We start from the raw sequence: 25,801 nt of genomic DNA on the forward strand, positions 1-25,801 counted from the left end.
TGGCAGGGGCTCTAGAGGGAGCATATGTTCCACTCAGCTTCTGGGGGAGCCAGGCCTGCTCCTCTGGAGAGGTGAGATGGGCCAGTACACCTGTGCCGTGGACAGCCACCACCAGGCCTGTCCCCTCCCACAGCTCTGAAGAGCCAGCAGGTAGGATGCTGCCCGTGGAGCCCCCAGGGTGCCAAAGCAGCAGGACTCAGCCTGGACTTCGGGACTTCCAGCCCACCCCCAAGTTTTCTTTGCCATGATGGGTGACAAGGGGGCTCTTAGGATGCACCAGAAGCTCCTCTCAGACAGCATATGTCAGACCAGAGCCGTCACATCAGAGGGCAGAGGCTGGACTCAGTGGGTGGCACTGTGCCTGGGTCCAGCAGCCAGACGGGCGTGTGTCGCCCAGGGTCAACCTTGGGCCCCTTGTCTATGTCCGAAGCTTCTGCCTGACTCCCAGCAAAGCTGGCCTGGATGTTCACCTCCACCCCGCAGCCTGAAGACCCCCATCTGAGGCTCGCTCAGGGCCCAGCAGGCCTGCAAGCCTCCACTGGGATCCAGTGTCCCCACTCAGGAGGACTCTAGGGCCAGAGGGAGGCAGGGTCTGCAGGGGCTATGGCCCAAAGCACCCTCTAGAAGGTAGCAGATGACAAATACCAGGTGACAAGTGGCTGTCTGGGAGGGACCCGGGGCCACAGGGCTCAGCTTTCCAAGGAGCACATGGCCAGGTCTGGGAGGCCTGGCTGCCTCTCAGCTGAGGCTGCAGGGTGGGCAGCGGCCACCTGGACAGAGCCCTTGCTGCTCTGCCTCTCCTCTTGTCCAAATTCAGGTCTGACCTGGGTGTCTGCAGCCCCAGAGCCTAGTGGCCGGGGACAGGTGGGGCCTGCACCAAGTGCGTGTGCCCCACCTGGGCACACAGCCCTAGGCCTGCTCTTCTTCACCAAGGGCCGTGTGCCCAGGCCCCTCCAGGACACCCTTGCTCCACAACTGCTCAAAGCGGGCCCTGGGCCCATCCTGGGGATGTGCTGTTGCTCCCAGCTGGTCCCTCATGTGCCAGGGCCTCCCTCACACCCACCTTCTGGGGCCCTGCCCATGTGGGATGAGCAAAGACACATGCGTTCCAATGGATGCTATGTGGGTGTCCCGAGGGAGGCCATACTGAGGCATCTGGGAGCCAGGCATCCTGAGTCAGCCTGTCCTGTAACCTCCCCCCACCCACTGAGGCTGTAAAGTTGGGTTTGTCACTTGTGACCCAAGGTACCCTGTGATAGCACCCTGGAGTAAGTGCATCCCTGGTCCCTCTGTCCCTGCTAGGACCCTGAGGAAGGAGCTCTCAAGATCGGGGCTGGGCAGGCCTGGTGCAACAGGAGCTGGAAGCTGCTTCCAGGGGTTGCTGTGCGGAAGCAGCTACTGCAGGGGTGAAGCGCACGCTGCAGGGGCCTGCGCCCAGCTGCTGCGTCCTCTGTCCACCCCAGTGCCTGGTGTCTGGCTCAGTTTCCAAGATCAAGCCCCTTGGTGGTGGGTCATGTGATGCTGCTTCAGCACCAAGAAGACAGGCCCAAAGAGGAGCCCAGTTAGGCACAGCTCCTGCTGGGGTCCAGGGTCAGAGTGAGGCCGCCTGCACACCAGCCTTTCACAGGCCACGTTCACCTCCTGTGGTGCCTTCCACCTGCCCCGGCCACAGGCACCACTGAAGCTGGGGACCTGCAGGCCCACTCCACTGTCACGCCCCACCTCTGCTGCTGCCCACAGAGACCCACCAAAGCATCCCTGCTCTCCCCTTGGGAGCCCTTCAAGACCTGCTGGTCCCAGCCTGTAGCCACGGCTGGACACTGAGCACATGGCCTAGTGGCTGTCCACTGAAAGCCTTGGATGTCGCCAGAGGTGTGGGGCTGTGGCCTCAGGGCAGCCAGGAGGAGTGCTGCCATCTCACCAGGAGCTCTCAGCAGCCACACTGAGCCCCTTGGGCTGCCTAGTGAGCCCCACCTAATTTCATGCCTGTAGTTTTCCAACAAGAAAGCAGCCAGACAACAACCGCAGTCTCTCAGAACCATCTTCCTGCCATTTTCCTGAGCTGCTGACAGTGTCCCCAGCGCTAGAGCCATCATGCACAGAGTCGGGTGGCATGGGACAGGGCCAGAGGGGCCCTGGAGGCTGTGCAGGGAGGGGTGCTGGTGGCATGGTGGGGAAGGAGATGACAGGTCTCCTGTGTGCCTGTCTGTCCTTCTGCTAGGAGGGATGTCTGTGTCGTGACCCATGGCAGAGCCCCAGGCAGTTCCCAGGGATGGGGGCTGGCAGAAGCTTGTGCTCAGACTGAGGTCAGACCCTGGTAGCTTAGGGAGAGAGGGTGCCCAGTGAGAAAAGTGGCCAGAAGAGCTGCAGCCATACACCCCAGTTGCCCTGTCCAAATGGGTGTCTAGTTCTGCCAGGCATCTGCTCCTGCAGGCAGGGCTTCCTGGAACCCAGAGGGCATCTGCAGGGGCAGCAGGCCAAGCCTCTGTGGCCACACTGCCTCCTGCCCAAGACCCATCTGTTTCTGGGCCACCATGTACCTAGGGACATAAACAGCCATGCCAGTCCTGTGAGAAGCATGAGGGCCTCCACTGGCCTGCAAGTCTGGGTGGCTCAGGTGTCCTTCCTGCACACCCAGATCTGTCCTGCTTCCACCAAGGGCCTGTCTCAGGAAGGCAGGAACTAACCACCTTGGAGTTGTCCTCCCTTGACTTGTCCCTTCTACCAGGGGAAGGTACTCTGCATAGCTGTTCCCAGGGGGGAGGACATTCCTGCCACCTGGAACCCAGAGCTGGGTAGATGCAAATCCAGCCCAGACTTGCCCATGGTGGCCTCAAGCTAAGGGACCAGCACCCAAGGAACGGGCACCCTTGCTGTGGAGACAGCTGAGAGGTCTGGGTCAGCAGGTGTCCCTGCATGGTCAGGAGGACCCAGGTGGTGGCTCCTGAACAAGGCCCGGAGCTTGCCCAGACCATCCCTGCTGTCCCATCTGCAGGACAGCTCTGCAGATGCTCAGGCCCGGCATCTGTCCTGGGAGGACATGGCACCTCCAAATACCCCCTGGAGCTCAGGAAGGGCAGCTGGGTGAGCAGGAAGACCTCGCCTTCCCCAGGGGCTCTCCAGCACACCAGCAGGTGTGCCCACCCTCTAGGCGCTGAAGGCCTAGGATGTCGCCAGAGGTGTGGGGCTGTGCCTCCCGGCCCACTGCAGTCCTGGCTCTCTGGGTTGGGGGGACACCGAGCCGGGAGGGGAGCTGCTCCTCCACCCTCTAGGCCTCTCCTCCTCTGCCAGGTTCTCCTACCACTGCAGCAGCTGCCCTGGAGCCAGGGCTGGCGGGTCTCATTTGTAGGCACTCCCAGAGTCACCTGCGTGGGTGGCTGGGGTGCAGTGTGGAGCCAGGGTGACTCTGCCCTCCCTCTCCAGGACCTGGCTTGAGGTCCAGCCCAATACACAGGATGCTGCCAGCCCCTCTGGGCAGAGGCCTCCCTGAAAACCAGGAGTGGGTGCTCCCTGCAGGGCCACAGGAAAGCTCAGACTCGCTGGGGGAGGAGCCGCAGCGCCACCGCGTGGCCCTGGGTGTGCCTCAGGCCACACAGTGGGGTCCTGGTAGGCTGGGCTGAGATGGAAAGCAGGGTGGCACTCTGTTTCCCCTGGAGGGCAGGAAGGGCAGCCGCCAGCGCCTCCTGCAGACCCTGTTTTAAATATGGGTGCTGAGAGATGTTCTGGCTCTGCGCTCGACCTGATGTCACCAGTGGGACCAGAACAGTGGCCACATTGGGAGGCGGAGCCCAAGAGCTGTGGTGGCGGGAGGGAGCCATGCATGAGGCCAGTGCTCCAGGGCTCCTCTTGGGTGCTGACCCCAGACCACGTGCCCAACAGCAGGACCTCAGCATGGCGAGGAGGGCTGGCCTGTGGGGGCGGTGTGCTGCAGTGTGGGCAGCACAGAGACCTGGAACCTGTCAGTGCAGCACACAGCCACTGCCCAGGGGACTGCCTGGCCCCTGGCTTTCCACGACAGCCTGTGGCCTCGACCTGGACTGGTCCAAACACGCCTGGCCCAGGCTGCCCTCGGTGAGCTCCACAGGGCACCTGGTGCAGACAGGTCTGCGGCCATCCACTGGGGCCTGCACTCTGCGGAGCCTGGGCAGCCACCCAGGGCAGAGTTCCCATCTGGCTGGATGGGGCTGGTGCCCCACCAGGGAGGTCACACTGCCCTGTGCTACCCTCCAGCAGGGACAGCCCTGAGTGCCGAGCCTCTCACCCAGGCTGGGGGGGGGGGGGTAGGGGTGGGCAGGGGTGGGCAGGAGGGGGTGGGGGGAGGCTTACCTTGTCGTCCATGCCACTCTCGCTGTCACACTGCAGGGACAGAGAGAGAGAGAGAGAGGTGGGTCAGGACCTTCTTGCCCCTTGGGGCACAAGTGGCAGGCACCTGTGGGTGTCCCCTGCCACATCTCAGCTGAGGGCTCTGGGCCCCACAGCTCCACAGCCCCACAGAGAAGGCTCTGGGGACCAGCGCCCCTCTGCATAGACACAGGGACCGCATGAGGTGCACACCAGGGTCCCATCCCAAAGGAGGGCTTTCATTCCTGGCTGTGGTCACAGGCTCCTGCACCCTGGAGGGACAGGCCCTGGTGTCAGTGGCCCCTCGGGGCATGGCTGTCTAGGTAAACCAGGTATGCCTGGGGCCCACGCTCCCTGTCCTGGTCTGAAGTTGGGACTCTGAGGCGGCCCCAGCACCCAGCTCCTCCTGCAGGGGTGTGAGTGCCAGGCCAGGGCCACCTGTGGCTGAGAAGGGGCCCAGGCCAGGTGGGAGTTCACAGAACATATCTTTGTTTTCCATTTTCAATAAGAAGAACTGAGAAGCTAGAGAACAATACAGTTTCCCCTAAAAGAATAGGAAGGAAAGTCTCCTCCAGGATGACGTGCTTACGCCGGGCAGCCTCTCCAGCCCCAACACTGCAGCCGCGGCAAGCTGGGATTCACCAGCCACTCTCTGCTTAGGGACCAGAGACCTCCAAGGCCATCTCTGAGGGTGGGTGGGACCCCAGGCAGCAGGGACAGGCTCAGGGGCCTTCTGTGGCTGGCAGACTTCACACCTGCAGGCTGTGAGCTGGTGTGCCCAGTGGGCTGTGTGGAGCCCCCAGGCATAATGGAGCTGGGCCCACCCAGGGCCCTGGCTGGGGGCTTTGTGCCAAGAGCCGTCCACATGCCCCACAAAGGCACAGAGCCTGTGAGTGCACAGCGGTCCCTCCCTGGCCTGGGTGGCAGGTGTGGGCTGGCTGCAGGCAGGCCCAGGGCCCCTGGTCAGGGAAGAGATTCTGCCACTCACCACTGCCCAGAGCTTGTCAGGAGAGAGGACAAGGATGTGGGTGGGGATGGGACTGCCCAGACCCCAGGGCTCAGGGAAACAGAAGGAAAGTGGGGAGGGGAGGGGCAGAACCTGGCTGGCCATGGCCACACTAGTGATGTGGGAAGGGGAGCCTGTGGCTGTAGGAGGCCCCAGAGTCCTGTCTGTGGCCCCCATGGATCTTACAGCCTGGGGGGGAGGGTCCAGTGGGACCTTCACTTGCTCGATTCCCACATGGAGACCGAAGTTGCAAACTGCAATCCCATCAAACCTCCAGGGTGCAAGGAGCATCAGCTCCTGCTTGCCCTGCCTGCTACGCGGGGCCACATGGATGTGCCAGGACCGGCATCCACCAGGACCACTTGCCATGCCTGTCCTCTGTTCCTTTGCCAGCCCCCAGAGCCCTGCTAGAGACCCTAGCCACCACAGGCTTCCTCATGGATTCTGGGCCTGAGGCTGGGCTGGGCCAGGAGGCAGTGAGACTTGTGGAAGGCTGTTAGACTGTCCAGCAATAATGGAGGGAGCCTTCTGGAAGGCAGGAGAGAACAGTAGCCAGGATCCTAGAGTTACCAAGCTGCACCTGCTGCCGGCCAGCCTGGGCAGGACCATAGTGAACCTGTGCTAGTCAAGGTCCGGTGAGGTGACTGGTCAGGGCAGGGCGAGAACAGTCATATCTGCTTTGGGAGCTGCCCAAGTAAGCAGACCTTCAAGGAGCTGGAGCTGGGTGTGGCTGCCCTGGCAGGACTCAGGCCCATGGGGAAAGGCGGAGATATGAGCCCTGAAGCAGAAGACTGCTCTGATGCTATCCTGCTTCCTCTGCTGTGCAGCCTTGGACAGATCCCTTGCCCAGACTGTGCAACAGCTTTAGCATCTGAGGTCATCTCTGTCCTCCACCTCCCTGGGCTGGTGGACCCTTGGGTACAGGGGTCCTCTAGAGACCCTGGCTACAGAGGGCAAAGTCAGGACGCAGGAGGCAGAAGTGCTACAGGAGGGGCAGGGAGGTGACAAGTTGGGGAGGACTCCTGGCAGGGTGGGGGAGGGGCCTGTGGTGGAGCAGGGGGCAGCTGGGAAAGTCAGGCAGCCACTGAGAGCCACCAGAGGGACAGGCCAGGTGGGCTTAGCAGGGTGGCTCTGCTGCCAGGAGAGCCCAGCTGATGGCCAGGAGGGGATGAGAGCCGACAGTGGGAACTGGGTGGGTGTACGCTGAGGGTGACCAAAGGACCTGCAGATGGACCCCAGGAAGGCTTGGGTAAAAATGGGCAGCACCTACGGGATGAAGCAGAGCGATACAGGTAGGGAGAAGCTGACAAGTGGGAAAGACAGACGAGAGAAGCTGAGGGGAGGGAGACAGAGGAGAGAAGCTGAGGGGAGGGAGAAGCTGAGGGGAAGGAGAGACAAAGGAGTCCTATAAGGGCAGCTGGCAGCACCACTCGACTCTGGAGTGTCCGTGGCCTCCACTGGGCCAACAGCCTGCGTGGGGTCAGCTGATCCTCAAACCCAGCTCTGTTCTGAGACCAGGAGAGCTCTGGGCAGTGAGCGCTAGAGGCCCCTGGGAGGGCAAGCGGGCACCTGGCCTGGTCCCTGTCTGGCCTTCCACCAGGCACACACCTCCCTTCTGCTGCTGGCTATAGGCCCTGGGCCTCCACCACACAGCCAAAGGTGACCCGGCCACAGGCACAATCCACTGCCCCCTGTGCACCCCCCTGGTCTCCCAGCATCACCCACCTTGCCTCTGGACCCTAGCCTGGTAGCCTCACTGACCACAGCTCCACTGGGCCTGGCCTGCTTTCTTGGGAAGGCCCTGCCATCCACCTCTGCAGTGCCACCAAGCCTAGTGACCCCCTGCCCCTCTGCTCTCTGACAGACCCCAGCATCCCCCTCCTGCCCTTCCCTTGGATGCCGTGGACAGAAAGGCAGGTGTTGCAGACCTCTGCCCCGGCCTGGAGCGCAGGGCCCGCTGCAGCCTGCCAGGCATCCGCCCTGCACACCTCAGAGCCTTTGCCTGTCCCAGCTGGGCCAGGGGACAGAGAGCCAGAGCTGGAATGATAAGGGATACTCTGCCCCAGGGAGCTGACCTTTCTGAGTGCACCAAAGGGAGACCTCACATGCCCGACTCCAGTGCCCACTACCTATGAGTCACTGATCCACACGCAGGCTCAACGAGGAGCCCCCAACACTGATCCCCACTGCGTGGGGCAGCACGGCCAGGCCTCCAGCACCACCCAAACTCCAGTGGGCTTCCTGCCCGCAGGCACCCTCACCAAGGACAACCACTGGCCGGGCCTCCGACACCCCTCCTGCATCTGGCCCCGCACAAGTCCTAGGGCTCATTGGGGGTGTGCAGGGGGGAGGGAGCAGGCCAAGGAATCTGGGGGCCTCAAGTGCTGGGTTGGACTGGACCTGATCCTGCAGCTCATCATGGTTCAGGGCTTGTGGTCAGGGGCAGGACTGGCCACCTGGTGAGGACAGGAAGCCACTGGAACCCCAGGAAGGAAGGGGGGAAGGTGGGGGTTCCTGGCCCAGGCCCCATAACAGTCAGAGCTGCCGTGGAAGCCAGACTATCTCCTTGGTGACCCACTACCCAATCCCAGATCAGAGGGCACGGGGTGGGCACAGCTCCTGTGGCAGGATCAGGATAGGTGACTCCAAGAGCCTACACCAGACCCCCAGCTTGGGAGGTCAGCCCCAAGGGCCCGCCTCACGCTCGGGCAGCAACTCTCATTAGCCTGGAGCTGGTGGGGCCAGAGAGGTTTCTGGAGAATGGGGAAGGGCAGGGGGTGGCCCCCAAGTGGACTCCGTGAGTGAAGGGCCACGGCTAGGTTCTGAGGCCAGGCTTGTTCTGCCCTGTGTGCTGCCCATGCTGGGGAAGCAGGGCAAGGGGCCTCTGGCCATGACCTGCTTCTGGACTGTGTGGAGGCCACAGGCTGCAGGCGTATACTCAGGCCACCTGCTCCAGAGCAGCAGACAGGAAACTGTGGGCACCTGCGAGTCAGCAGGGGCAAGAGGAGGGCGTAGGAGAGCACTCTGGGGCCACCAGGCCACTGGGTCTAGGCTCCGAGGGCAGAGGCAGCTGCCTTGGTCTCTCTAACTCTCAGAGGTGGGCTACCCTGCAGCAGACCCAGGGGAGGCTCTCAGCCCATGGAGGGCCTATCCAGGGGCCAGGCGCATGCCCAGGCCACCCCAGCACTGCTGGCCCCACCCCCCACTGGCTGCCACCTCACTCTATGCCACAGAAGAATGACTTGCTGGCTAAACTGTGGGCGGGGAGGGAGTCCTCTGGCATGGGATACAGGGTGGAGGGGGCTGCCAGGCAGTCTGAAGGGTCATTTCCTGTTTCTGGGGGCAGAGTGAGGACACCCTCGCTTGCAGGGCTTGGCCTTCCGGGGGCAGCACAGTGCATGACACTGAGTTCTGTTCTGTTTCCACAGAAACAGGGAAGGGATGGAAAGGGCAATGGAGAGCTGGGGCGTTCTCGAGAACCAGTGCTCTCCCAAACCACACTCGGCCCCCAGGTCCTCGCCACAGCCTGCGGCTCAGGGGGACAGACCCTTCCCAGGTTCTGCAGGCTGCCTCCCCTCCTGCCGCTGTGCTGGTGCTACACCAGGGGAGCCCGCCAGTCCTCCCGCCCTCATCTAGCCCTGTGCATGGCATGGACAGGGCCGCAGGAGCCCCTGCTCCCCGCCCTCCCAGTTCCTCACCATCAGCACCCACTTCCTTGGGGTTCCCTGACCTCTGAGATGCCCTTGTCCAGAGGCCTCGCCAGTTTCACCTGTGGCTACCGCAGGGACCCTGCTCTGTCTCCTTTGGCACGCCCAGGCTCCGGTGGTTCCTCCTGAAAGGCCGGCTTTCTTGCCCTCTGCCCTGGGGAGAGCAGGTCCAGAGGGCAGGGCCTTCCGTGGTTGGTCTGTAGTGCCCCTGGCACCTGATGTACAGCCTAGGTCACTCCCTGGGCACACGGGTGGACGACAGGAGGCAGAACAGGCACAGGTGGATGCTGCTGCTCCTGCACTGGCCACCTCTCCAACAGCTGGCCTCAAGACCCTGTGCGCAGAAGTGAGGAGGGGCAGGGGCTCTCCTGACTCCTGGGGACGTGATGTGCTTTTATTGCATTTGTACAGTCATAGCTGCTCAGGGGTGGCCCAGGGCCGTGTGGTGACGTCATAACCTGCCTCAGAAGTGACCCAGGGGTTGTGTGATGACACCATGAACCTGCCTGTCAGACTTTGCCCTAGCCTCGGGCTGGCCCTCCTTTCTGGCTGCCCAGCCCCAGATGAGGCCGGAGGTGCTTCCTCTTCCCACCTTCAGCATGGGTTCCCCCATGCTGTGTCAGTCAGAGCTCCACCTGGCCTGGCCTCTGCCCCCTCTCCACCCCTGGGCCCTGCTAGCACCACCCCTTGTGGTGCCCCTTAGCATGCCTGGGCCCCACTCTGCACGCTGTGCTGGAGTTCCAGCCCTCTGGTACTGTCTAAGCGAGGCCTGGACCTGCCGGCCACCCTGTTCACCACCTCCACCAGGGCAGCTTCTCCTGAGCTTGGCGACCATCTCTGTGCACACTTCCAGTCACAGAGACTGGCCACAGGAGACACTGGACAAACACTGGCTGGTTTTCTTCTGTCTGGGGGCCACAAGTCATGCTCTAGCCACGAGGAGGGCAGGTGGTGGGGACCATAGAGGTCTTAGTGGCACTCTTAGGGACAGAGGAGGGGAGGGCACAAGGTGTCAGCTCCTTCCTGACCATGATGAGGGCCCTGGGTGGCTTTGGGCAGAGCTTCTGGGTGGAGGGCTCCGGCTGGAGGGCGGTGGAGATCTTGGCTCCAGTCCCATGAGCCTCTCTGGAGGAAAAGAGTGGGCTAGAACCAAGTGCCCACCTCACAGGTTGGCAGTCACAGCAAGGACCACCTGCAGCTGTTCTGCCTCCTCCTCTCTGTCCTGGTCACCTCCACCCAGGGGCCTCTCAGGAGCAGCTGCAGGTGTCCACAGGGCCTTTCCCCTTTACGAAGGGAGCCCAACCCTGCTCTGTAGGAAGCAGACCCCCTCAGCTTTGGATGCAAGCAGCCAAATTAGGAAGATTGCTTTCTAACTAATTTCATGGCGTTAACAAAGATCTGATGGTTTATGTAGGAGGTGGGGACCACTTCTGGAACACAAGCCATTGAGGGTGAGCAGTGACAGGGGACTTGCTGGGGACAAGGTCTTTGCAGAATTAGCCCACTTAGAATAGGGTCTAGGAAATCAGGTCAGCTGACAAACGTCCCTGCCACCTGGGATAGGGATGCCCTGGGGAGGGACAGGCCATGTGTGTGCTCCTCGTTAGTGGGCTCCAAGCTCTTAGAGAGCCCCGGAGCTCGCCTGTACACCCACATGCAGACACAGGCCCGATACGTGTCCACAGTTGCCCTGGGGGCTCTCCTGACACCTGCAGGTGAGGCAGGCCACGCCCGCAGGCACATGATAGACATGCGCCAACACACAGGTATACCAAGGGCCCCAGGTGAGCTGCATACAGACATGAGCCAGCCAACCTGAGGGCACAGGTCTGAGGCCCCTGGGGCCCACCCTGGTCTCATGGCATTTTGTAGCTCCCACCCAGCCCCTGGCGCTTGAGCCCCCCTGCTGCATACAGGCCACCCAGGTGGCTGCAGCTCCTCAGCCTCTGAAGACGGGCCTGGTCCCACTGTCTGCCTGGGGTCTGACCTCCATGCTGACTAGACGAGAGGCTCACTGGTGTGACGAAAGCCTGCAGGGCCAGGGCTGACCACCTGTGCTCTGCACCAGGCCACCTACAAACAGCAGGGCCCTGTCGGGGTCAAACACACATGCCTGCACACCCAGGGCCCGTCTGCATGCACCAGGGCTTCCATCACCCAGAGGACCATCTGCAGACCTAGGGCCGCCTGGGCTGCTGCTCGGAGGGGAGCGATGCCCGCCCTGCCACCATCTGCCACTCCTACAGCAGCTGTGGGGGCTGTGCTGGGACAGCTGGCAAGTCAGTCACAGGCTCTCCAGAACCGCCAACCAGGCAGCGTCTGGGGAGGAGCCTGGGAGACAAGCAGGGATCTGGAAGCAGAGGAGCAGCTGGTGGCTGGGGCAGAAAGAGCCCGGCCACCCCAGGGCCACAGCTGGCCTGGAAGCCTTGGCCTCCAGGCAGGGCACCTCCCTGAGCACAGGACCTGCCCTCGCCCCAGCTGTGGCCACTGGCAGGACCTCTGTGGTGCTCACAGGGACACGGCGCCTCCACCTCGGGGGCTTGGCCCAGGCACCCAGCACTCTTCCTGCCCACGAGAACCCCAACTCCCTGGAAAGCTGGGGTGTGGCAGTGGGACTCAGATCCACACTCCCTCTGCCAAGTGCCCCAGACATGAGATGGCCGACTCCACATCCAGCCACCTTGCCTATCCTGGAGAAGCCCAGTTCTCAGCTTCTCCAACCTACACAACAGCCTGCAGCAACTATGGGACCTGCCACCACAACAGCAGGCTTGGTGTGTCTGGCATAGCCCTGACCACTGCTGGCCATGCCCTGCTCACTGGAGCTGTGGCACCTGGGGTCACCCTGGCTACAGCCTGCTGGAGCTGTGGCATGTGGGAATACACTGGCCATGGCCTGCTCACTGGAGCTGTGGTGTGGACGCAATGGCCACGGCCTGCTCACTCCTGTCCTTTCCAGGTCCCGCGGAAGCCCAGCAGGGAGCTGTGGCGCTCTCTGTGCTTGGCCCCACTGAGTAATTACTAGGTGAAGCACATACCCGGGAGTCGCTGTGGCCACAGGGATGGGGTTGTGGATTGCAGAGATGGCTTTTATGGAGATCTGGGCTTCACACTATCTACCTTCCTCCTGACATTGAGGGAAAAGGAAGGGTTGCCAGGAGGGCGCAGGGGCTGCTCTGAGGGAGCCTGGAGCAGCGGATCTGGCGGGGCCAGGTGTTGGCCCATCCCATTGGCACAGCATGTCACTGGACAGCGCTCGCAAATGCACGGTGCACTTTCCCAGGGCCCCAGACCCCCTCCCCTGTACTGGCCACAGGTGGCACCAGCTCCAGGACGAGTTCCTGTGCCCATCTGTGCTCAGGCGCCTGAGGCTATGCCTGCTGTGCCCATGTGGGCTGAGCACCCTATGGCTCCTGGCAGAGGCCCTGCATGCAGCGCCTCGTGGGTGTCCCCAAGTGGCACATCCCTGTGAATCATGGCCCCAGGGCATGTGCACCCTCCACCCCCACAAGGTCACAGCCAGAAGCAGATCCCAGGATGGTGGGGCCTGGGTGTGGGAGCTGCTGGGCAGGTGTGCTGGGGGCGGGCTCTGTGGCAGGGGCCACTCAGCAGGGTGGAGGGGTGGGGAGACTTACGGAGTAGCCTCTCCCAGACGCGGCCTGCGCTGAGCTCTGCAGAGGAAGAAAGGATGATCAGTAGTGGGCCACAGCACCTCCTCCCAGTGCCCACCACCCCAGCTGGAGACAGGCCCACAGACCCTCCCGGACAGGGCCTCGAGGACTTGGCTACAGAAGGCAGGACGGAGCTGAGTGCTGGCCAGTTCTGGGCAAGAGACACTGCAGGGGCGGTTCTAGGAGCAGCACACTCTGCTGGATGGGTGGGTACTGCACCCACCAGGACTGAGCAGTGGGTGTCCTTGCTGACCCGGGGCACGGTAGAGGTCATGGCAGGAAGGCTAAAGGGCTGGGGTGGGTGTGGAGGAGGACCAGAGGGAGAGGGCAGCCCGCTTAATTGCAACCCCTCCCTCTTCCCTCAGACCCATCTGGCCCCCCTGCAGAGTGGGGAGGAGGTGTCCTCCTCTTCCCAACAGCCCTGACCGGCAGCTGAGGGGTGGGGGCCTACGTGGCTCCTGGGCTCTTAGGCGCAGGCAGAACCGTCTCTACTCTGGCTGGGCAGGCAGCTAGAGGAAGGCTAACTGGGGCAGCCCTGGGCCTCAGACAATTGCCAGCCTATTTCCACATCTCCAGGCAGCAAGACAGGGAGCCTGGCCATTGTGCCTCCCCCCGGTGCCTGCAGGCACCCAGGCCCCACTTCATTCACTCCTGGGGGATGGGGGCCTGCCACCTGGGGCCACTTTAGAGCTAGGGGAGGGGTGCCCGCCCCCTCCCCAGGCCCTGGCTGGGGTTTAAGCCCCACCACTAGTGGAATCCCAGCCTGAGCCCCAAGCCTAAGGACCTGAGCCACCAGGGCTGTGCCATCCCTGAGCCAGCACCGGGTCCCTTCCCCCTGAACTGCAGCTGGCCACCCCCAGGGACCTGCAGCCCCGGGTCCATCCCTCTAGGATGCTGGAGGGTCATTCCTAGTCGGGCCAGCCTTGCAGTGCCTATGGCACACCTCAGGACTCTTGTCGGGATCTGTCGGAGGCTCAGCCCCACCAACCACTCAGCGTGGGGCACCTGGCCTCCAGTTCATCCCTAGAGCACACTCTGGAACCTTGGGATCATGCTGGTGGCCATGTGGGTACTAGGGTGGTGAGTTTGGTATTCCTAATTGTCCCACCCACAGTCCCTCCCGTGGGGACATCCTACGGAGTAAGTCATGCTTCTAGAGCAAACCCCCAACTGCCTGCAGCCAGACAAGAGCCCCAGGAACTGGGAACCGGGTGGTGCCAGGGCACTCACGTCGCTGAGCTGGTCCTGGGGACTGCTCTGCCGGGAGCTGCTGGCTTCAAGAACATTGTCGTCGTCACTGTTGTGGTCACCCCCTCTGGACACAGCAACCTTCATCTGGGGACAGGGAGAGACAGTCTCAGGCAAACACACACCTGAGCCCATTTGTCCCAGGCCCTCCTGCTTCTGCATCTGACTTGGGACCCACGCTGCAGCCCAGAGACCTCCCTGGTTGCTGGGGCTGGTCAGGGGAGACACTTCCTCCTGAGCTGAGGGTCTGGGGTCTGTAGAGTACAGCAGAGGGCAGAGCCTGCAGACCCTGAAGCCCGTGGCGACCTGCGCCAGGAGGAGATGGGACAGAGCACACCTAAACCCCCATCGGCTCCATCCTACTTCTTGAGCTGCTGACTCAGGGCATCCTTGGGGTCCCTGCCCACATCCTGTCCTTGGCCAAGCAGGAAGATGGTCAGGAGGCCCCAGGACTCCCACACCCAGTGCCCACAGTCAGCACAGTGCCTCCCTGGCCATGTGCCTTTGGGCCACTCTGTGCCTTAGTGTGCCATCTGCAAGACCCACTGACTGGCCTCGCCACCACACCAGCACACGAGGCCCAGGTCGGGCGAAGGCCTGTGCTGGGCCCTGTGGCCCTGCCCTGCTTGCCCTGGCTTCCCTGAGGGGAAAGAACGTTCATCCCCTTTCCACAGATGACCACCACGGCCCTAAGGGGCAAGTCCACAGGGGATAGAGCCACAGCCAGCGCTAGGCACTCTATCTCTGGAGGCAACGCCACAGGGCACATAGGCGAGGGCCACGGCAGGATGCCTGCTCACACCAGGGCTCAGCCTCCAGGCCTGCTCACAGTCTCTGGCACGTCCCCAGCTGTGTGCGCGCCCTTCAAGACACTGTGCTGGCTTGCCTGCCTGCCCGCCTGGCCCCCACTGCCCCTGGCCGCTGGGGCAGACTTGGCCAAGTCACGCACACATGTTGGCCCGAGACCTACCCCAGGGCCCTGCCAGTGTGCCTGATGGTGCCAATGCCAAGAGGCGGAGCCAGTCCTGGTTCACAGCCAGCCAACCAACCAGCCAGCCAGCCAACCAACCAGCGGGCCAGCCAACCAACCAACAAATCGTCCAACCAGCCATCCACCCACCCATCCACTTATCCAGCTGACCAAAACCCAACCAGCCAACCACCTGACCAGCAGTCTGTTTGTCCCTCTATCCGCCCACCCAGCCAGCCTTCAGAGTTTCTATGTTCTGGGCAGAAACTAAGACAGATGTGTCCCCACCCTCCTAAGCCTACGAAGGAACACCTCCAGTAACTATAAAGGACAGCGTGGCTAGGAACAGTGGCTCAGGAGGCTGAGGCAGGAGGACCTGAGTTCAAGGCCAGCCTGGGCAATTAATGAGATGCTGTTCCAAAATGAAAACTATGAAAAGGGCTGTCAGAGGGCTCAATCCCCAGTGGCAGGGGCTGAGCACACAGTGCTGAGGGTCAAGAACAGCAGAGGGAGGGTCCAGAAGGGCTGTTCCCCAAGGCCTGCGGCTGGCCAGGCTGGGCTCTGCTCACCACATTCTTCTGACACACAGTCATCATGACAGACCATTGCTGGTCCAGGAGAGAGGTTCCAGGGCAGCGGCTGGGTCCACACACTTGAGGACAAAGCTGGCCAGGTCTGCTGGCCACTGGGCAGAGACCTCAGCAACCCAGGAGGTCTGGGCATGGACAGGACATGGCCCCATGCACAGCCTCAGCACTGGACAGCTGGCCCCTTCCGCCCAGCAGAGGGGCTCTCCCTCAGGACCCACCCTCAATCAGGCAAGGGAGGCCTTCCCTACCAGGTGGGGCACTAAACTCCTGCTGCTCTGCACATGGGGGAGCCCCGGCCTCTGCCATTCCTCTGGGGTTTCTGAGGCCCCTTCCCAGGCCTCAGATCCCTGCCAGTTCTGTGGCTCTGGCCAGGTGGGGCCTCAAGCTTGGCCTCATCCAGCCCCACACAGGGAAGGAGGGACCTGCAGGGAGCCTGACCTCAGCCTTGTGCCCACCCTGGGCAGGGGTGGTGGGCCCTGGCTCTGGCACCGCAAGCTCTGACTCAGCCCTGCTCCCCACCCTGGGGCGGCGACCAGGTGGGGCCCTCGACGGGGCCTCCCAGCCCTCCGCAGGGGTCAGAGGGCCCTGGACCTGGGAACCTCTGTGTGTGAAGGGCCGCAATGTCTGCAGCTTCTCTAGAGGTTCAGAGGGGATGAGTGGGCAGCGAGGGCAGAGGGGTGGGAGCGGCCAGGCGCAGCGCCCACGAGCCTGGGAACCTGGTCTGCGTTACTCTGTCCACCTCAGCTGTGCTCAGGCTGCTCCCAGGCTGGCAGCATGCACCCTGGGTCCCTGCTGGCCAGCACTGGGGCTCCAGGAGCCCAGCCCTGAGCCTTCATGAGGTCTAGGGTGCCCGGCCTGGCAGGGCCCATAGGAGCAGCCCCTGGCTTGGGTGTGCAGGTGTGTGGGAAGTTGGGGAGGCGTGGAAGGGTCCTGGGGGAGCATGGAGGGAGTGAGGGGCACACCAGGGACTCTAGACAGACTGGCCAGCACTGCTCCTTGGCCTCCACTCCTGCCCAGTGACACCAACATGCCCTAGCCCCCAGCCACATCCCAGCCCAGAGCTCACGGGGCAGTGGAGGTCCAGGCTGTGTTCTACTGCCCCTGTGGCCGCAGGCAGTGCAGCACGTGGAGGCACAGGAAACCCAGCAGGCCAGTGGGGACCTGCACCAAACCTGCTGGTGTCATTCATCTGAGCTCGCTGCCAGCCAGGGCAACAGGGTGTGCCTCAGGGCAACCCACATACATGGCCCCCAGACCCAGCCAGGGCCTCAGTGGACACCTTTGGGCTTGGGGAGGAGGCCGTGCCAGACCCCACCAGCTCCTGGGATGGGAAGGGCGCTGACTCCCCCCTGGCAGGCCCAGGGCCAGGCCCACGCTGTGTGATATGAGCCAGCCTGGCGGGAGGGGCTGCAGGGGCACCTGCCTTTGCTATGTGAGCCCAGCCAGGCAGTTCAGCACACGCAGACTTCCTGAACACTCCAGGCAGGCTGGGAGACATCCCTCTTCAAGAGCAGAGTGGAGGCTTCTGCAGCAGAGGCCCTTCCTGCCCCTTCCCGGCCCCCAGCTCAGGCTGCTCTTGAGGAAGCATCTGCCCATTGGCCTGGGTTCTCCTTCCCCAGGCAGGAAAGAGGGTTCCACTCAGGTGGCTGGGGCCCCATGCAGCTGGGCTGCCCAGGACTGGGGCCTCGAGAAACCCTGCTGCTCAGAAGGGCACAGGAGGGAGGGCTCAGCAGCGACCCTAGCTCAGGCAGAAGTCACAAGCCCCCCAACACACACCATCCCAGTCCACAGATGAGCACACACAGGGACATGTCCTGCTATGTGTGTGCCCAGGGAGCCCACAAAGATTGTGAACGTCACCGACTCAGCCTTCACGCTCTGGTGTGCCCTGCAGTGGGAACACGTCCCACCAGCCCCCAGAGCCCCTTGTGCAGATGAAGCAGAAACATACTACAGTGCAGTGTGCCACCTGCACAGCTGCGCCTGACGGCCCTGGTGAGATCACCCAGAAGACACTCAGGCTCCAGTAGAAGGAGCGGGCAAGTGGCCCACCCAGTCTGCACTTGCAGGCCTGGGAGCAGGGGCGGGGCAGCCTGCCCCTAGTGTTGAGGGTGAGGGTGGGGCTGCCTGGCTGCTGGGCTGGGCCTCTGTCCAAGCAGGAAACAGGAACCTGTTGAGCCAAGGCAGAGAAGACCTCAGCAGCTGCTCTCCTGCGGGCACTGGTTGCAAGCTGCACCCCTCCACAGCTGCTCCTGGGGACACAGCCCTGCCCCCACATGCTGGGGCACTGGCTCTCAGCCCTGCTGCAGGCAGCCTGCTCCAGGGCCCTCCAGGGATCTGACCCCTGGAGTCGCAGCCTGGGGATCTGCCCAAGCTCCCAGTGACCCCGAGGTCAGTGTGCCCACGCAGGGTACCGAGTCCCTGGAGAGGGCACACTCAGTGCAGGTGATGCTGGCCCAGGTGGCCCTTGCCCCCATCTGGTCACAGGTCCTCTGAGGACCCCCACCTGTGTCCTCCCAGGGCTGCTGCCCAGCTGTGGAAGGCCCCAGGCGTGGCTGCAAGCCCCGCTGTGCTGGGCCCTGTCCATGGTCCTCTCCACACATGCCCACAGTCCCTCCGGCCTGGAGAGTGCAGTGCTCACTCTGCTCAAGCCTGCCCTGTGTGGGGCCAGCCTCAGTGTGCCCAGCCAGGAAGGGGCCTGCTGGCACCCACCTGACACCCACAGTGCCCACACACTGCGCACAGTGCTGAGGTGCAGGGGACTGTCTCTGCAGGGATGGGGCAGCACATGTTCCCTGGGGAGGGCCAGAGGAGGCAAGCCCAGCCCCAGAAGGGACTGGGCACCTCTGGGGCTGCCCAGGGGACCCAACCACCCCACCACCCCACAGGCTGCCTTGCAGCCTTGGGGTGCTCCTGCATATGGCCCAGTCGGCTGGGGTTGGGATGAGGGGTGTGGTATCACCCTGGCAACGAGGCCCACCCTGAAGGCCCACTGCATCAGGCCACATCCCGGGCCTAGCACACCCTGCTGAGGGGAGGCAGCGCCTCCTGGCCCTGGTGCTAGCAAAGGTACCTCCCATTGGCCCATAGCTTCTCAGGTCAGCACAGGGTACCAGTTCCAGAAGCCCTCCTGGACTGCACGCATTCCCAGGTCCTTCTGGAGGGAAGTGGGACTGGGCCAATCTGACCCTGCATCCTCAGGCAGGCGCTGGCAGCACAGTGGCCAGCCTGTGGTGCAGTGGCCAGCCTGTGGTACTGAGGGAGGTGTGGGAGCCCGGGGGCGGGGGTGGCCTAGTAGGCCAAGGTCTGGTCATGGGGGCATGCCCTGCAGGAACCATGGGACCCTTCCTGTCTGTCCTCACTTCCTGCCACCACAAAGTGAGCAGTCTTCCTCTGCTGGGATGTACTGTGCTGCCACAGGCCAAAGCCACAGAGTCAAGGGACACGGACTGAAACCTGTCCCCCTTAGGAGCTGACCATCTCAGGGACTTTGCCACGGCTGCATGGAGCTCACAGACTGCTTAACGGCCTCCCTCTCAATAGCAGCCTGCCAGAGCCCAGCAGGCCAAGCCGCCAGCCTGGCACAGAGAAGAGGGTCTTGATGGTGTCTGGAGACAGCCAGGGGTCCTCAGAGAGTGCCAGGATGTGAGCTGCTGTTCCTGAGAAGCACCCCCTGCAGCTTCCCCACCTCTGCTGGGATTCCGACGGGTAGGGAGATGGGGGCAGACGGCAGTGCAGATGGGCAGTGTGTGGACAGGTGGGGGTACAGATGAGTGGGTGAGTGGACAGGCGGATAAGTAGACAGATGGATGGACAGGCAGGTGAGTGGAAAGATGAGTGGACAGGTAGATGTCTGGACATGTGGATAGGTGGATGAGTAGACAGGTGAGTGTGTGGACAGGTGATGAGTGGTCAGTGGATATGTGGACAGGCAGGTGAGTGGATGGGTGGATGAGTGGACGGGTATATGTGTGGACAGGTGAGTGGGTAGATAGGGGGATGGATGGATGAGTGGACAGGTGGGTGATTGGTAGGTGGATGGGTGGTACGTGGACAGGTGGGTGAATGAATGGACAGATGCATAGAAACAGGGATGGGCAGATGAGTGGATGCATGCATATGTGAATGGGTGGAGGGGTGGATGAGCAGATGAGTGGACAGGTGGACGGAGATGGACAGTACATGACACGAGGAATTCTATCATGGGGGCACATCCCTGGCAAACTCTGGTGGCACAGCCGTGTGTGAGCATGAGAATGTGTCTGCAATGCTGTCTGTGCAGCTGTTGCTGGGGAGGATGGGGGGCAGCTGCCATGTCTCACCCACAGAGCAACATTTGGACTCAGGCTGGTACATGCCACCAGCCTGGAGCAGGGTCTCTGGGCCCTGTCTGGCCCATCATGTCCTGGGTCTACTGGGCTGTGTCTTGCTTGGGTGGTGTTCCCCTCCACCTGATGGACTGATGATCTGTCCAAGCCACCACCACCTCCCTCCTGAATGGCCACAACAGCTCCCAAACGCAAAGCAGCCTCTTGGGCTGTCCTGGCGTTCCCTGCAGGTGCCAGTCAGTAGGCACTACTGCCTTGCTAAGGCTCATGGGCTACCCTCTGCGAGGCCACTCAGCCCTGCCGGCCCCACACTTGCTTGCTCAGAGTGCCCTGCCCAGCAGCCATCACGTGCAGGGTATCCTCTGTCCTGCTGTCTGTCTTCCCAGTTAGAATTTGGCACCCAGAACCTAGAACGGACTGACAAAGAAGCTTCAAGTGGCGAGCTAAGGGAATACTGTCCAGGTTGGCCCGGCTGTGGTGAGGAGGGCACCATGCCCACGCAGCCTCGCTCTCCAGAGGCTGCAGGGAACAGGGGAGGCCTGGCGCCTACAGGCCCAGGTGCTGCCCCACCCTCAGGGCCATCTGTCCCTGGACTGACTCAGGTCCTGTGGGGCTGTTGGGGGAGGGGGGAGCTCCAGCACCATCGAGCCAGCCTGCTGCTCACCACAATGGCCAGCCTAGGCCTCAGCATCAGAACCTCTGACTGACTGGGGTGCTGCCCACAGCCTGGCCTCAGCTGTGCAGTATGAGGCACCTGTGTCGGCCAACAAGGACAGAGACAAGCCCCTGGGGTCCAGGCCTCAAAGCCAGGCGGTGCCAGAGGAAGGAGTTACAGAGTCCGTGTGACAGTGGCCACACACACAGCATCTTCCACCTGTCATCTCAACAACCTGAAGACAAACATGCTGCTATGAACATGCCACTTCACAGGTGAGGGGACTGAGGCCCAGGTCCCCGTCAAGTGCAGAGCCTAGGCTGCATGCTCAAGGCGGGCTGGGGGCAGCAGGACTTAAACAGTGTTTGCCAGGCAGGGGGCAGCACAAGGCTGAGGGCCCACCCTCTTCTCAGCACCTGAGGCACATGAAGCCGCAGGCAGGCAGGGCAGGAAGGTGCTGCAGGCTGGCTTCCCAGAAGGTAGGCACCCCATCCTGGTGATGGGCACTGCCTGGGGCCAGCTAAGGGCCACATGGGCCTGGTCACAATCCTCTTGACACCAGAGGGAGGGCCCTTGTGACCCAACATCACAGTTGGGGAAACCGAGGACCAGCCCAGGGCCACAGAACCAGCTCCCTGGAGGCACATTGTCCAGGAGCAGCAGCAGGCACTTGAGGCCAGGCTTCAGCTGCCCCAACCAAGGGCCTTCAGCAAGCAGAACCCCAGCACAGGCGGCCATGCAGCAGAGGGACAGCTGAGCAGGAGTTGCATGGCCAGGCCCGGGTGGGGGGGATCCTGGAAGGGAAACCAGAAAGGCGCAGAGTCCACAGGGGGACCTGGCATATCCAGGAGGCTGGACTTCACCTGAGAGTAGTGGGAGCCTTCCAGAAAGCCTTTCACAGGGCAGCGCCTGCTCAGGTGGGCTGCTGGGAGGACCCCAGGGCCTGCAGACAGGCTGGCAGTGGAAGCAGTCTGTGGGTCCGAGGGCTCGAAACCACACAGGTTGTCTGGGCTTGGATCTTGGAGAAGCCGAGAGCTCAGAGTTAACCCTGGGAAAGTCCCCAGGTGGCTTGGGTTGTGGTGGGGCTTAACAAGTTGGTGATAACTCGTTAGAGTTGGTGATAACTCGTTAATGTCCAGCACAAACGGGCCAAGAACACCACGGGAGGCCCTGTTCAGGTCACCCGTTTGTGGAGGAGCTTGTCTGGTCAATGTCTCTGACATCATATCGACTGCCCATCTGTGTTCCTTTTTCTTGGGTAACCTATAGGGATTTCTCAAGTTTGCTGGCATTTTCAAAGATGCCACTCTGGCTTTATTCTTTTTCTTTGGTACTGGGGACTGAACCCAAGGCCTCCCACATGCTTGGCACACACTCCACCACTGAGCTGCACTGCCAGCCCTTATTTTCTGAGGCAGGATCTCTTGAAGCTGCCCAGGCTGGTCTGGACTTTGGCATGCTCCTGTCTTGGCCTCCTGAGTTCCTGGGATCAGAGGTGTGTGCCACTGCATCTGAGATTTTGCTGGACTCTGGAAGTGGAACCTCAGGCTCTGACTTCACACCTCTCCTGACATCTATGGCACTTAAAATGTTTCCCTCTGAGCACCACCCTGCTGTGTCCTTCACACTTTTGTGTCCTGTTCATTACACTCCAAAAGTCCAGTTATGGAGACTTATAAAGAGAAAGCAGAGCTCTGCTCATTGTGTGGGCACGAAAAGTGGAAGTGATGTCCAGCTGCTGGCCGAATTGCCTGGGCAGGTCCGAGTTTTGTCCACTGAGACGGGGAGGGAGATTTAGAAACAGGTGTGCTCTGGTTTGTTACTGCTGGGGCCTGGGGCCTGGCTAGGCAAGGCCACACTGGGCTCTGAGCACAGCGGACCTCCCCACTGGCCAGGAAGCAGCAGGCATGAAGAACCACTTGGGGCCTCATGCCCTTCTGATAGCTGCGGCTCTGAGCCACATGGAGTGGAGCCAAGGTCATACCTATGCCAGTTTCCCAGGACTCAAGACAAAAGAAAAACGAAAGAATGTAAAACATCTCACTGCTAATTTTCATGCTGATAATGTGTTAAAATGTACTGTTCCAAGTACACAGTTGAAGACATTATAAAAGCCGCCTGACAGCGTCCCCTTTCAATGTGGCTTCCAGAACATTTAAAACCCATGGACAGCCCTGCTGAGCAATCTCAGGCCTTCCCAGGCTGGTGGCCCTGGCCACAGCCCGTGTGCCTGCTCCTGTCCACATACCATCCCGGGAGCGGCTCCTTGCCAGACCCTGGCTCAGGACAGTGTGGTTGGACACGGAAAGTGGTTCCCTGTCACTATAGCACCTGGCTAGGGGCGGAAGGCCAGTAGTGTTTCTGCCTGGCCAGTTTCAGCCCAGCCCCAATGGTCTGGGGGCTAAGCTCTGCCACTGTGGCCTGGGGTTCTGGCCACCTTGGGTCTCAGGCCAGGCCCTGATGCCTGCTCAGATCCCCAGGCTCTCGCCTCACTCAGAAGGCCCTGTGCTCCAGGCCCAGGCCTCTGGCCCTCATGCTTCCTCAGGCACCCAGGCTGGTCCTGCCACCTGCTGTCTCCTCCACTCTCTCCCCTCACCAGCCACCCCCCACACCAAAGCACTTCCCTGGCGCACTGTAGAATGGAATCAGGGAGGTGACGTGCAGCTGGAGGAGGATGTGTGGGGCCGACTCTGCCTGGAAGACTCCCTGAGGCTCCTGAGCGTCGCCTGGAGTTGGGGCCAGCCAGGATGTCTCTGCGCTCAGGAGCAGCACGGGCCCACGTGGGCACAACACTTCTTCAGGGCAGGAAGGGGCTCTGCCACCTACACAATTGGCTGTCCCTCCCTGGCTGCCCTGCCACTTGTGTACTGATGTGGCCATGTGGACCAGTCTGAGGCCCCTACACAGGGCCTGCCTTGCCTCTTAGGGGGACCCATCCTAGACACCTCCCACAACAAACTGCAAGGCTCGCTGTCCTGTCAAGGACTCCACTGGCCTCCCCAACCCACACCCTTCCCCACAGCACCTCTCCTGGGGCAGGGAGGGCCACACCGCATTTCCCTATGCTGGGTGACTAATGCTGATGGCCATTCAGGCCCTGTGCCCAGTCTCCCCTCTCTGGAGGGCTTTCAGTTAGTTCAGATGCCCACTGATGCCCCAGACTCACACCATCCACAACCTTCAGGGTGGGCCATGCCCACTGCCTTTGCAGCCCACAGCACCAAGACCCCCAAAGCCACAGAACCAGCTCCACTCACCTAAGGCCACACCCAGCTGCAGGACAAGCAGCCCTGCATAGCTGTGTCCTCCCTCAGTCAGCAAGATGGGTCCTGGAAACTAGAATCTGCCACCAACACTTTGAAATTGCCAAATCTACAGAAAACTTGGGTCTCCAGCTGCCCAGAAATGCCAGACCCAGTGGCGTGGAACCTGTGTGCTCAAGGACAGTGGTGGCAGCCACTCCCTAAGGACACACACATGTGGCATGGCCCCTGGGTGGCAGCTGGGCCCTCCCTGTGGTGGCAGTCTGGACCTGAGGCTTCTATTGAAACTGGAGGTCAGGCCCAAGCTTTGTGAGTCCTCTGGGTTCAAGGGGAGCCCAGGTGCTCCCTCAGTGAGTGTCCACTGACTGCCAGCTCTGCTGGTGTGACCTCCATCCTCTCCCTGCAGTGCTACTGGCCCAGCTAGGCCCTGAGAGTGCAGTGGCGCCTCCCTTGCCTGCAGGCAGGACAAGGCTCAGACACACACACACACACACACACACACACACACACACACACTCTCTCTCTCTCTCTCTCTCGCTCAGACCCCTCTAGCCCCGTGTCCTCACAGTAGAGTGAGGAGCTGTGGGTTTTCTGACGGGAAGGTGGTCCAAACTAGTACTCCCTTAGCACATGACGTCAGGGGACACCAGGAGGCATTTCAGGCATCTGAGGGCAGCGGAAGGTGCCAGGGCAACTTTGCAGGTGATTATACCAAGAGAGAAATTCTCCCTGGCCTACCATGAAATGTGCAGAGTCCAGCTTAGGCTTGTCCCGGCCATGGGCCAGGGCTGGAACCCTGGGTTCCCTGCCCCCTAGGGAATGCAGAACCCATTAGGCAGACACAGGTGGGTAAAGCACCACAGGCTGCTCCCCCTGGATCCTGACCCCCCCCCCAAAGCACTGGCCATGTGAGGGCAGCTTCAGAGGACCCTCGATTCTGCCCTCATGGGATTCCCCTACTCCCTAGCCTAGATGGCTCCTCACCCTGCCCATGACCAGGGCACCACAGCACCCACAAGGGGACACAGCCAGGGCAACCCCTCCTTGGCCAGGCCTGACAGGTGTGCCCCCGTTGGGGACTTCATGGGTGGAGAGCAAGTCCAGATGTGGGAAGAGCACGCGTGGGGATCAGACACACGCTCATCTATTTAAATTACAAACACGAATGCTGTTATAAAAAATAATAGCATGGTACTTTTATTTTCTTTAATCAGAAAAATAAGCCTGGAATTCCAGGGTGAAAGCCCTAGGTAAGCACCAGGAAGGGGGCCTGCCCAGGCAGGTGGGGCTCAGAGCCACCTTGGCTGGCGAGGCGGCAGGCTGCAGCCCTGGAAGGACCCAGCAGGCAGCTAGGGTCCTCCTGAGCAGGGGAAAGGCTCGGCATTGGTGGAAGGCCTGGCCTGGAACAAGGGGATCCCTGTTCCTTCCTCCTCGCAGATGGGGCTGGTATACAAGGTGGCTGTGCACCAGGTGATTCCAGCCCACTCTTGGCCCAGGGGACCCTGAGGTGGCCTCAGTAGGCTGGCCACAGCTAGCTCCCTGGGCTCCCCAAGGCCTGGGACAGGCAGGGCCCAGGCTCCTCCCTCCTGGGACACAAGCTCCCTCATGGGGCTCATTCTCCCCTGGGACTCCAGGAGACCTGAGTGCAGAGCTGCCGTGAGATGGGGGTCAGAGGCCTCGGGTCAGGGGCCCCACAGGAGGGGCGGGGTCCACAAACAGCCCTGTAGTGTGAGATCTGTCAACTGGGGCAGCCAGCAGCTGACAGAATGCTGCTGGGGTAGAGCAAGAAGGGCCCAGAGAGTGGGTTCTCCACCTGCCCTGGACACTGCAGCTCTCCCTGGAGACCCAAGTGGCCCCCTAGCAGTGCCCCCACTTGAGTGGAGGCAGAACCCTGAGGAATGGGGTGGCTTCCCCTGGGTCTCAGCCCCTGTGTGTCCTTCCTGCAGCTTGGGGACCCTCAAGTGGACACTAGCGTCACCTGATTGCCAAAGGAGGGGGCTGGGCCCCAAAACTTGGCCACCC

The 25,801-nt window shown here is 62.0% G+C and overlaps 1 protein-coding gene across 12 annotated transcripts in view; it reads right to left on the reverse strand.

Moving 5' to 3' along the window:
- Fbrsl1 (fibrosin like 1) overlaps positions 1-25,801 on the reverse strand; it is a 60,373-nt gene that overhangs the window by 17,549 nt on the left and 17,023 nt on the right. For all 12 annotated transcript variants that reach the window (XM_071615851.1, XM_027952034.2, XM_027952035.2 and 9 more), the window contains exons 3-5: positions 13,956-14,060; positions 12,690-12,725; positions 4,327-4,356 (exon numbers count right to left, since the gene is read on the reverse strand). In XM_071615851.1, the coding sequence (XP_071471952.1) occupies positions 4,327-4,356; positions 12,690-12,725; positions 13,956-14,060 (171 nt within the window). The remainder of the gene's footprint in view (positions 1-4,326; positions 4,357-12,689; positions 12,726-13,955; positions 14,061-25,801) is intronic.

The sequence above is a fragment of the Marmota flaviventris genome, chromosome 1 (assembly GCF_047511675.1).
Source record: "Marmota flaviventris isolate mMarFla1 chromosome 1, mMarFla1.hap1, whole genome shotgun sequence".
In the NCBI taxonomy this organism is placed as follows: domain Eukaryota; kingdom Metazoa; phylum Chordata; class Mammalia; order Rodentia; family Sciuridae; genus Marmota; species Marmota flaviventris.